General features: G+C 46.1%; 1 protein-coding gene across 1 annotated transcript in view; it reads left to right on the top strand.

Annotated features, from left to right (window-relative positions):
* The first annotated feature begins 10,570 nt into the window (after positions 1–10,570).
* The window catches only part of ALK (ALK receptor tyrosine kinase), a 715,534-nt gene continuing 713,345 nt past the window's right edge, over positions 10,571–12,759 (top strand). The window contains exon 1 of the mRNA XM_025353516.1: positions 10,571–12,204. Coding sequence (XP_025209301.1) covers positions 11,538–12,204 — 667 coding nt within the window. The 5' untranslated portion in view covers positions 10,571–11,537. The remainder of the gene's footprint in view (positions 12,205–12,759) is intronic.

Here is a 12,759-nt window from a genome sequence, read left to right as displayed (position 1 = left end):
AGAATACATATAGCATACAACCATTTTTATGTACATGTATGTGTGTTTTAAGATCTATACCAACAGATCTTAATCATTTTGGTGTCAGGAAGCCTTTATACTCTTAAAAATTATCAAGAACACTAAAGAGATTATCTTAGAAAATTCTAGAACACCTAAGAATACACAAGCACACATTCCATTAGCTGTCAACATGATGATGTCATCACGTATCATATAGCCTTTGGAAAACTCCACTGTATACCTCTGTTAGAATAAACGTGAAGCAGATGAATAATGCTTTACTATTATAATAAAAGTAGCTTTGATCTTATGGACTCCCTCTAAGAGTCCTGAGGACCCCAGGGGTCCATGGACCACACTTTGAGAACAGCTGACCTTTACATCTATAATTATATATGTATAGAAGGGTTCTGCAAGAATACCCCAGAATGAGTAACAATTATTGCCTCTGAAGAAATTAACTTGGAAGACCAGGGACTCTGGAGGAAGAAGGATGTGCTTTTTACTGCCTAACGTTTTATAACTTTTCAATTCCATGCATGTGTTAGTGATTACATTTTTAAAAAAGAAATTTAGGGATTTAGAGGAATGAATTGAAATGCAAACAGAAATTTATGAGCTGTAGAATTAATCAGAGTCATGGACAAAGATTGATGTACATGAATATTTGTTGCAGCATTATTTATAACAGCAAAGACTTGGAAACAACCCACATGTCCAAAAATAGAGATTGGTTAAACAAATTATGGTATATCTATACATTGTAATTCTATGCAGTCATTAAAAGCCATAAATCCCTTGAATGTTCTGTGATATGGGAAAATGCTTACAATATAATGTTAAGTTAAAAAGTAGCACAGGGTATAACTTTGCATCAACCAAATGATTCTGGCTTAAAACAATACTGGAAGGAACTATAACAAAATTTTGAGTCATTCCTTTTAGGTGGTAAGAATGTGGGTTATTTAAACTTTCTTTTAAACACAGCTCTGAATTTTCCAAATTTCCCACAATTAATATGTATCACTTTTATAATCAGAAAGAAAATTCTATAAAAGAAAAAACAAAGGATTCCTTCCCAGGAATATGAGGGGCTGTGTAGCTTCAGCCGCAGGTGTTAAGGGAACAGTGAAATATTTTTGAGGGGGTTTCCTGCCCCTGGCTATAGCCTGTGGTGATGAGTCCTGTCCTGGTGGACATTTGGGTACATGTGGCACCAGCTGTGGCAGATTGACCTGCAATGGCACAGCCTGGCTGGGGACACAGGTAAAGGGAAAGACAGAGGAACCTGGTGAACAGGAAGAAGTGGTATGTCTGTTATCTATTACTGCAAAACAAATTTATCTAGAACTTAGCCATCAAAAATACAATAAATATTTATTATCTCACAGGTTATATGAGTCAAAAACCTGACCTAAGTAGATGATTCTGGTTCAGGGTCTCTTACAAGGTTATAGTCAGGGTATTGGCTGAGGTTCCAGGCATCTGAAGGCTTGTCTGGGGCTGGAGCATCTACTTCCAAGATGGCTTATTCACATGCCTGGCAAGTTACGGCTGACTCTTGGCAAGGAGTCCTTGCCACATGAACCTGTCCACAGGGCTTCTTAAACATCCTTACAGCATGGCAGCTGGCTTCCCTCAGAGCAAGTGATCCAAGAGAGCCAAAGTGTCTTTTATGACCAAACTCAGAAATCATACTCTCATTTCTGTCTATCCTATTGGTGACACTGGTTAGCCCTAGTCACTGTGGGAAGGCAATGGACAGGTGTGCAAATATGAGAATGTGGGACCATTTTTGAGGCTGGTTAACACCAGTGGACATATTTTCAAAGTAATGAGCAGGACTCCAGAGCGCGGCTATTACCACAGGGCCAGACATCTTGGACTGGTGGGAGAGTTGAGGGTCTGTTTTGCAGGGTTGGGACTGACTGCCTGGGCCATACTGGCTGCTAAGCCATCAGGAGCCATAAAGCAGGGTTTGGGACTTGGAAAGGGGAAGTAGACACAGAGGGGGCTTTTCCCTTCTGACACTGATGTCACTCCCTACGTACAGGACTATTGTCCTACCAGCTGGGGGTGCAGATATTGGCCGGTGGTGATACAACCTTGTATCCTGGATGTGTTGGGTCAGCCTTGATGTAACTCTATTTTCCAAAAAGCTTTGAAATATCTGCAAGATATTGGCATCGTAGCATCCAAGCTGCTTCTCCCAAATTGCCTCATATGTGGAAATGTACTGTATACAAAAGTCCCATCCGACTGTGTCTTTAGATTGGTGGCTCTGAAAATACGGTTATGATGGACCTATGTTTCCCAAATGCTGGTCAAATCCACTTGGGTACTCAGTTCACAATCAGCAAGGGGTGACAGCAGCGGACTCTGGGATTCTGTCACAATGGGATGGACAAGGCCAGTCCTGGATACCAGGGTAGACAGGTGCTGGGGTCAGATACCCATGAGACTTTGAGAAGAGTGATTAGGTGGGGCCTATGTAGGGAGTCAGTGCCAAGAGGGACCAGTGAGCGGGAAAGGGCAAGTTCCAGCTTGTCTTAGTTTGATTTGCCAGGAGCAAAGTCCATCCCAAATTTTCTCAAGGTGAGGCGTTCATTATAAGATCACAGATCTGATGGAAACCGCCAGTTCTGGGGCGTTTAGGTGCTTCACTATTGACATGACTCAAATGTCAGCTCCACACAGTCTGGGATTCCTAGTTCAAAGTTTGGAGAGAAAAGCTGATTGGTTCAACCTGGCCCGGGGCTTTGCTTCCCTGGAGTCAGGTGTTCACCTCTGATCTAATCAGCTATGGCTATGACTTGAGGTCCCATGGTAATTAATAATGCCCCCTTGGCTGTCGGCATAATCACAAGAAAGGGAAAAGGGAGGAGAGATAGGTAACTCTAGTTTATTTCTCAAAGAGAGGCCTCGGACCTGGTGTGCACACAGCTGGGCCAGCAAGGGACTGGCATCATGGAAGCCAGTTAGGGGGCAGCAGACCTCAGAGAAAGGGCACTGCCTAGGGGGAGGGTCCTATAAGAACAATGCTAAGAAACAGTCTTTTAAGAAATTAGGGACAGGGTGTGGCTTGGTCATAGAGGCAAGAAAAAATAGGATTCACTCAATTTATTAGAAATGGGATTCAAAGTGAGAGGGGAATTAATATGAGAGGGAGTTGATTTTGAGCTGCGTGGTCTTAATTCCTCCTAGTTAGAACCAAGATTGGTCTCTGAATGGGGATGGGGCTCAGTCAAAGGTGTTCTGCCATCCTAGGGTCCGGATAAGAAAGGAAGGCAAGGACAGAGGCCCGGGCATGACAATGCATATGGGAGATGATAGATCAGATTAGACTGGCCAGCGCGAGCTGTCTTTTATTTGATCATTATTTGTGCAATTGACAACTGCAGCAGGTCAATTGCATGTAATCTATTGCTCAGAGATTGACTTGCCTACAGTTGATCTGATCCACCTCACAGACATGTCTAAGTTCTAAGACACCAAAGGCTTCTCCCTGAAGCCACTAAAGGTCACAGACCACAGTTCTGGCTGCAAGGCAGAGAGAACTACATGGAGAGGATACTTACTGCACGTGGGTTTGGAGCCCTTTAAAAGGCTTTTCAAGAAGGCTGTGTCGATAACCAAATTACCCGAAAAGGGTTTCTTTCATCTTCCTCAGCTCAAAAGGATATTTAAAAAGGCAAGAGCGTGTTAGCATAGCAGCAGGTGGTAAGACCAACACTTGTTCGTTCGTAATAGCTCCCACCGCTCTTCCCTGATGTACTGTGCTTTGGCAAGAATAGGGATTGCTGTGAAATGTTCAGTGGTGGACACAGTGTGCTTCTGTCTCTCTTGCTGTTTCTCCCCTCTTCTGTAGATGTGAGGTGGTTTCTAGTTTTTAGGAGAAAGCTGTCACTCTTTGGTGTCTGGGAAAGGCTTTTCTTGTGTCTATGCCACCTCTTATCAAGCTGCCAGGTAACTCTCATTGTTTCCACGATGATGTATTCACAGACTGAAGCATGTCGAGGAGAGATTGTGCTCTCTGGTGATGGTTGGGCTCCTCAGCTGGACTGTGGATCCCTGGGGAGTTGAGGTCATTGTTTTTTCTCCGGGTAACTCTAGTCTTCCGGACCCTTCCTAGTCTAAGCCATCTAATGCAATGCTTGCAGGTCTTCCCCTTCTTTGGGAGTTGGTAAGCCCATTTGCTAGATATTTCTGACTCTCCACCTTGCAGGCCCTCTCGTGGGATGATGTAAATCTTCCCAGCCAGAGTTGTGAATGGAAGTGACATGTGCCATTTCCAGGCTGGAGGATTTACATGTGCGTGCAAGACCCTGCAAGTTCACAAGAGTGGGTGCTCCCTCAGCCCGGATCTCTAAGTGACTATGATGATCAGAGCCCTCAGCTCACCTGAAATAGACATGGATTATGAGAAGAACATATATATATATATATATATATATAATTTTTTTTTTTTTTTTTTTGAGACGGAATCTCACTCTGTCGCCCAGGCTGGAGTACAGTGGCACGATCTCGGCTCACTGCAAGCTCTGCCTCCTGGGTTCACGCCATTCTCCTGCCTCAGCCTCCCGAGTAGCTGGGACTACAGGCGCATGTCACCATGCCCGGCTAATTTTTTGTATTTTTAGTAGAGACAGGGTTTCACCGTGTTAGCCAGGATGGTCTCGATCTCCTGACCTTGTGATCCGCCTGCCTCGGCCTTCAATATATTGTTTTTAATTTATTTAGATTTAGAGGGGTGGGGGTTGGTGGTTGTCATTACATCATAACCTAGCTACTCTAATTTCTTTATGGGGATCAGATTCTATTACTATGTGTTCTGCAAAACTATTAAAAGTCATTTGTTAAAAAAAAAAAAAGGAAAAGAAAAAAAGTCACTCATAATTCTGCCATCCACATCTATTTTTCAATGTTTTCCTCCAGTTATTTTTTTGTATTTTTACTTTCTGCTGAGTTGTAGCATAGGTGTGGATTCTATTTTGTACTCTCGGTATTTTTCATTTAATTTTATCAACGCCCCATGATAGTAGGAACCTAGACTGTTTTTTAATATATTTTTTTAAATTATAAGTTTAAATTATAAATTTAAGTTCTAGGGTACATGTGCACAACACATAGGTTTGTTAATAGGTATACATGTGCCATGTTGGTTTGCTGTACCCATTAACTCGTCATTTACTTTAGGTATTTCTCCTAATGCTATCCCTCTCCCAGCCCCCCAGCCCCCAACAGGCCCCAGTGTGTGATGTTCCCCGCCCTGTGTCCAAGTGTTCTCATTGTTCAATTCCCACCTATGAGTGAGAACATGCGGTGTTTGGTTTTCTGTCCTTGTGATAGTTTGCTGAGAATGATGGTTTCCAGCTGCATCCATGTCCCTGCAAAGGACACGAACTCATCCTTTTACATGGCTGCATAGTATTCCATGGTGTATATATGCCACATTTTCTTAATCCAGTCTATCATTGATGGACATTTGAGTTGGTTCCAAGTCTTTGCTATTGTGAATAGTGCCGCAATAAACATATGTGTGCATATGTCTTTATAGTAGCATGATTTATAATCCTTTGGATATATACCCAGTAATGGGATGGCTGGGTCAAATGGTATTTCTAGTTCTCGATCCTTGAGGAATTGCCACACTGTCTTCCACAATGGTTGAACTAATTTACGCTCTCACCAACAGTGTAAAAGTGGAACCTAGACTGTTTTATTCACCATAGTCTCTCTCCGTGGCACATCACATAGAGCAAAGCACATAGTAGGTGCTTAATAAAGAGTGATTAAATTAATATTTAATGACTTTAACTGCTCTCATTGTAGCATGCCGATCCTTACAAGATATCTTGTATGTGACTGGTCAACAATGTCAGGCTACAGATTCAGAGCTTAGGCTTGCCCAAATAGTTTTAAAGAGCATATTTTAAAAGAAATCCTGGTTTTGTTTTTCCTCTGTCCAGCACTGGGCCCAAGCTCTCTTCCTAATTGTGCTGGAAACTCACAGTCTTATTCTAGTACCTGTCAACTCTGTTACCCAGTCTTGAATGCGGCCTTTTGGCCAGTTGAAGAATCTTACAGAGGATTTAGGACTTGTATCTTAAAGACTATACTTGGTCCTTTTTTCTACTTTGAAACAGGAGTCTGGATAAGCCAAAGGTTTTCCCAAAGTCACAGAGCCTCTGAGAAGAAAGGCTGGGATGAAAATCTACTTTCCTGAACATAAGTCTTGGTTCAATTGAATGTTTCTTCTGGGTTCCAATTCTTGCTCTTGGCCCAGGATTAGCTCCTTTGGTCATGGGTTTCCAAATGCCTTAGCACCTCACCTCCCTCCTGCTTGCTGCTGCCGCTCCTCCTTCTCCTCCTCCTCCTGCTGCTGCTGCTACTGCTCCTCTTGCTCCTCCTGCTGCTCCTTCTTCTTTCCTCCTCCTCCTTTCCTCCTCCTTCTCCTCCTCCTTCTTCTTCTTCTTATCTCTCTCTCTCTCATAACACGTGTTTTCCCCCAGCCAAAATACAATTGTATCCTGTCCTTATTTTTGATAGTTGACCATGATTACTGACTTGCTTTAGCTTAGTGAAGGTAAGGGGTACCTATCATGCCCTTAGGAATTTTCGCATTTGCTATATTTAATTGTCACAACAACTTTGTCAGAAAGAGATTATAATCCAGTTTTAAGTAGGAGAGATAAGGCCAAGAGTTAAAACTCTTGGCCAAGCCCAGAATGCTAGCTACGTTAAATAAAGTAAAATTAATTTAATAAAGTAAAATTAACTGGAATAATATGTTTTATTTAACCTGATATACCCAAAATATTATCATTTAAACATGTAATCAATATGAAAAATACTAAGGAGAGATTTTATGTATTTTTTCATACTAAATATTGGAAATATGGTGTGTACTTTACACTTACAGCCCATTTGAGTTTGGATTAAGCATATTTCATGTGTTCAATAGCCACATATGACTAATGGCTACCATATTGGACAGTGCAGGTCTACAGCATAAATCAGAGTATGAGACTTTCCACTAAAATAGTGTCTTCCCATTGCAATCAAAATAAAATGCAAACTTGTTACCATGGCCTATCCAACTGTAGAAGATCTAGACCTTGACTGCACCTACACCTTTCTGTCTTCTGTTCACTATCAATCTGTTCCAGCCAGATTGATTTCTCACTGTCTCCTGGACATGCAAACCAATTCTCGTCTCAGGACCATTACATGTGGTATTCCTTTGCTTAGAATGTCGTCTCTCATAAGCTTTTCTTGACTGCCTCTTCCCCATCAATCAAGACTTAACTCTAACCTCCTTAAAGAGGACTTCTCCAACTATGAAGCTAGACCTAGGGCAGCACCCGCACCCACTGTTCCAAGTCGTCTACTGCATGGTCCTATTTTGTTTTTTATAGCACCTATTATTATCTTAAATTAGTTTATGTGCTTGCACATTTATTATCTGTCTCTCATCGTTAGAGTGTAAGCTTCTGAAGGTGAAGGACCTTTTATTTTGTCCAGAGCAAAAAATTCCTGGAACGTAGAACAACATCCTGTATGCATTAGGTACACAAGGAGTATCTGTTGACCAACAAAATGCCTAACTTGATTGATCCTATAGGTCCTAATCAGATTTTGCAGTTGTGAGATGTGTTTTACCTTAAGTCACGTTGCTGATTTTGTCATGTCATTTTTGTTATTACTTCCTTTATAGAGAATTTATGTACCTTCTTGACTGAGTTGTTCACTTTTCCCTTTCCAGAAATTGGGAGTTTCCTGAGGAGGGTGTTGGTGGTCTCAATGTCCTCTTTGGCCACTTCCTCTCTTGGCACATGGTCAACTCACATTCCTCCTTCCCCAGCCCAATGGCCCAAGTCATCTGCAAGGTGACTCAGAGCAGCCCACCTCACTTAATTGTCTCTTGGGGATTCCAGTATCTATGTCAGAATCTATGCCATGTCCACTCCCCATCTCTCTGATTTGATCTTTCAGCTTCTTCCTCTGTTGATCTTGGCTCACTTCATTCCATTTGACCTCATCTCATTTTCTCTATTGTGAGGTCATCCAGAATTGAAGAGCATGAACTTCTTAGGTATCCAGGTTCAGCTCTAGTTACCTGTGTAACTTTGTCGGGGAGTTAACCTCCCTGAGCTTCTATTTGTGATCTGTAAAAAAGAGGTACTATTGCTTTTCCTCAGAGTGTTACTAGGAATATTAAATGAGATAGTGAATGAAAGCCTTTTTGAAATAGATTGTAATAAGTGCACAAGATGTGCTAGCAATCATTGCTCACACTTTTTTATCTTTCCATCTCTGTTTCCCCTATGTGCTCTTAAATTCATTTTCCTGTCTCCCATCCTTTTGGTGGAAATTATATAGGATAGGGGTGTTTAAATTATAACTTTGGGCATGAGTTAAAGCCCTAACTTTTCTCAGTGGGTTGTGTAAATGTTGGAGGAAAAGAATCACTGGTTTGAATTCCAACCCCGTTATTTACTTGCTGTTTTACCTTGGGCAAATTATTTTGCCTCTCTGAGCCTTAATTGTTTTATCTCTGTAATAGCAATAACAACATATACCCTTTCCCAAAAAGCTGTGTGATGTGTTAGACACCCACACGTCTACAGATGTGTACATTAGTGCCTGGTAGATTATCAGTATTAATTCCTGCCTCCTTTAAAAAAAATTACCTAAAAAAGAAATTTTTTGAGATTTAGTGTGATCTAATCTACAGGGAAAGGCACTTATTTTTCCTTGGGAAAAGTTTGAGACAATGTATACATCATGAGAATTAATTGAGACTCTTGTGTCTATGAGGTGCAAAAGCAATGGACAGGGGCATTATTAGAGAATGTTAAACCCTGGCAGCTCATTTAAAGTTTCAAGTCTCTGCAGCCTCCTAGTGGCCATTGGGTGCAGCAGACAATTCACAGTTAATGACAAATTACTGGAGTCAGTAATGCCTTTGGTCAAGAATTGTATAGAGAAATAGGGAAAGGCTGGAGTTTTAGTCATTTTTTATATTTCAAATAAAAATTCCTCTTCCAGTAGGTATGTCAGAAAAATCTGATGAAAATCAAACGTATATTGTACTAGGAAAGTATTAACTACTGTAGCATTTTCCTCCCCCTTTTCTTTCTTTTCCTCCCTTCCTCCACCAAGATAGGAACATACTTTCTTCTCTTTGGGTGAGATAATTATTTGCCCTAAAACTTGTAAAGTCAGTGTATCCAGTGTGACTTCCAGAGAGAGGGCAGATGCCTGTCAAATTAAGTGAGTTGCCAAACATAGAGCGGAAGAAAGCCATACCGAGAATCAATATTCCTTTGTTACTGGGTCTTCCACTTGCCAAAGGCATTGCCACAAAGCTGGAAAGAGCCCAGTTCCTAGGAGAACAGAGGTTCCACTTGGCCACTATCTCCTGTGGGGTGGTAGGCAAATTACTGCGGCCCCCAGGAGCTCGGTGAGGGAGGTTCAATGTGACACTGTGCTCTGATCCTATGAGAAAACTCCTGTGCTACCCGCCAGGCTGTGAGCTCCAGAGAGGATCTTGCCTCATTCTTAGCTTCAACAGTCAGCTCAAGGCCTGACAACCAGCCTTCAAGAAGGAATCAAGGGGATTTGTGTGACCCAAAGATGGTAGTTTTGTCTGAGGATCTAGTGAACCACTTGTTATAGAAACAGCTATTATCTGAGTTCTGCGTTGGCAGCTCAGGAGAGACGAAAGGAAAGGGAGAGGAGAGGTATGGCCACTACAGGTGGTTAAAAAAGGCCTAAGGTTCTGAACGCTCATTCCCAAGATTGTGGGCAAGCAATTAAATGCTCTGCAACTCAGTTTCTGCATCTGTAAAACTGGAATTAAAATGTTTACCTTGCAGGGACTAGGGAGGTTGCACATGTTCAGACACCATTCTGAGAAAACGGAGTGACTGACAGGGGTCCGAAATGTATTTGTTGTAGCTGCAGAACAACTCTGCCAGACCAAGAACATCCATCCCTGTCTGCCCCCCGACTCCCAGATTCTCCTGTGTGGACGGCGGCACTCCTAAGTTCCCAGGAATGCATTCAAATAATAGATGGGTCAGAGAATATTCTGTCTCAGGGCCCTAATACAAGCTGTTCTCAGATTTGCCAGTGTCGCGCTGCCACCCCCTCCCCACTCCCTCCTCCCTTCCCTTCGCCTCCAATTTTATTCTGGAACCTGTTTTTCCGAAGTCGGACCCGTTTAATCTCTTAAATGTATAATTAGGGAGAGTGCTTGATTGCAAAGGCCTCTTCCAGTTCTCACATTTGCTCCCTTTCACACTGCGGAGAAATAGGGCAGGGAATCTGGAGGAGGGGAAGGAACTAGAGACTGGAGAGGGACGGAGGGCGGATGGGGCGGGCTCACTGCTTTTCTCAATGAATGCCGAGGCCTCTGCAGATTTGCATAGGAGCCGACTGAGCCACGCCATTGGTTGGAGGGAGCGAGTGGGGCGGGTCGGGCCGCGGCGCGGAGTTGGCTCGTGAGCCCCGCCCCCTCCGGGCCCCGCCCCCTCCCTGCGCGCGCTCGCGCGGCTCCGCCAGCTGCAAGTGGCGGGCGCCCAGGCAGATGCGATCCAGCAGCTCTGGGGGCGGCAGCGGCGGTAGCAGCTGGTACCTCCCGCCGCCTCTGTTCGGAGGGTGGCGGGGCACCGATGTGCTTTCCGGCCGCCCTCTGGCCAGCTACCCAAAGCTGCGGGCGCTGATGATGGGTGAGGAGGGGGCGGCAAGATTTCGGGAGTCCCTGCCCTGAACGCCCTCAGCTGCTGCCGCCGGGGCCGGAGGCTCCGGTGCCTGCGAACTCTGAGGAACCGAGCGAGGCGCGGGCGACAGCAAGGACGCTGCAAACTTGCGCAGCGCGGGGGTTCGGATTCACGCCCAGAAGTTCAGCGGGCAGAGCAGTCCGAAGCCTTCCCGCAGCGGAGAGATAGCTTGAGGGTGCGCGAGAAGGCAGCCCCCGTCGTCGGATCCCACCCAGACCCGGCAGAGGAGCTCTGAGGAGCCAAAAGGAACGCAGGAGGCGGCCAGGACAGCGTGCAGCAGCTGGGAGCCGCCGTTCTCAGTCTGGAAAGTTGTGGAGATTGGAGGCTTCCCCGAGAGGGGACAGACCCCAGCTCCGACCGCGGGGGGCAGGAGAGGACGGTACCCAACTGCCACCTCCCTTCAACCATAGTAGTTCCTCTGTGCGGAGCGCAGCGAGCTACAGACGGGGGAGCGGGAGCGGCACTCGGCATGGCGAGCAGGAGACTCAAGGTCCCAGTCAGTGAGCCCAGCGTGCTTGAGGGTCTCTGGACTCGCCCCTGAGATTACAGCTGTGTTTCCTTGAGACTCCTGCTCGCCTCCGTGCAGTTAGGGGAAAGCAAGAGACTTGCCCTCACGCACAGTCCTCTGGAGATCAGGTGGAAGGAGCCGCTGGGTACCGAGGACTGTTCAGAGCTTCTTCCCATCTAGGGGAGAGCGAAGGGCGAGGCTGGGCCTGGAGAGCAGTGTAAACGGCTTCCTCCGGCGGGATGGGAACCATCGGGCTCCTGTGGCTGCTGCCGCTGCTGCTTTCCACTGCAGCTTTGGGCTCTGGGACGGGGACCGGCCAGCGCACGGGATCCCCAGCTGCGGGGCTGCCGCTGCAGCCCCGGGAGCCGCTCAGCTACTCTCGCCTGCAGAGGAAGAGTCTGGCAGTGGACTTCGTAGTGCCCTCACTCTTCCGTGTCTACGCCCGGGACCTGCTGCTGCCGCCATCCCCCTCGGAGCTGAAGGCTGGCAGGCCCGAGGCGCGCGGCTCGCTCGCTCTGGACTGCGCCCCGCTGCTCAGGTTGCTGGGGCCGGCGCCCGGGGTCTCCTGGACAGCCGGCTCACCCACCCCGGCAGAGGCCCGGACGCTGTCCAGGGTGCTGAAGGGCGGCTCGGTGCGCAAGCTCCGGCGTGCCAAGCAGCTGGTGCTGGAGCTGGGCGAGGAGGCGATCTTGGAGGGTTGCGTCGGGCCCCCTGGGGAGGCGGCTGTGGGGCTGCTCCAGTTCAACCTCAGCGACCTGTTCAGTTGGTGGATTCGCCAGGGCGAAGGGCGACTGAGGATCCGCCTGATGCCCGAGAAGAAGGCGTCGGAAGTGGGCAGAGAGGGAAGGCTGTCCGCGGCAATCCGCGCCTCCCAGCCCCGCCTTCTCTTCCAGATCTTCGGGACTGGTGAGCAGCTCCCTCCTAAGTGTGCTGAGATTTAGTGTTTTTAGTCACATTGACATGCAACCATTAAATAATCCTGACTTCCACCCCACTTTCTAAAACCTCAGCTCTGCTTCTTCGTCCCCTTTCCTCCTGCAAACCTCCTTCCTGAGTCAGATGGTAGTTTCTTGTTTTCTCTCTGAAAGCAGTTGAGGGGTCTTCCTTCCTCTTTAGCAACCAAGTTGGGAGAAAAGTTTCATACTCTTGGCAGAGCGCCTTCTTCTCTGGACTTATACGTAGTCCCAGACAAAATTGGGCGCCCCTCTTCCTGGGCCCCTGGGACTGTTGAAATGCCCCGATTACTTCTAGGTTCCAAGTTTAGTAGTAGATGTCAAAACTATTGCCCTTCTCTCCCCCTTGTTCCTGGCCGGCACAGATTTGGGAAATATGGTACACTTTCTCAAAGAATATAGAATTTCTCCTCATATTATGGAACCTCACCCAACTGTCCCCATGCCAAACGTTGGCTTGAGCAGGTATTGCCAGGGATTGCCTCCTCTTTATTTATTCTCCCCCTCC

The sequence above is a fragment of the Theropithecus gelada genome, chromosome 13 (assembly GCF_003255815.1).
Source record: "Theropithecus gelada isolate Dixy chromosome 13, Tgel_1.0, whole genome shotgun sequence".
Lineage (NCBI taxonomy): Eukaryota > Metazoa > Chordata > Mammalia > Primates > Cercopithecidae > Theropithecus > Theropithecus gelada.
The sequence above is the reverse complement of the archived record's forward strand: the minus strand, read 5'-3'. Positions and strand labels throughout refer to the sequence as shown.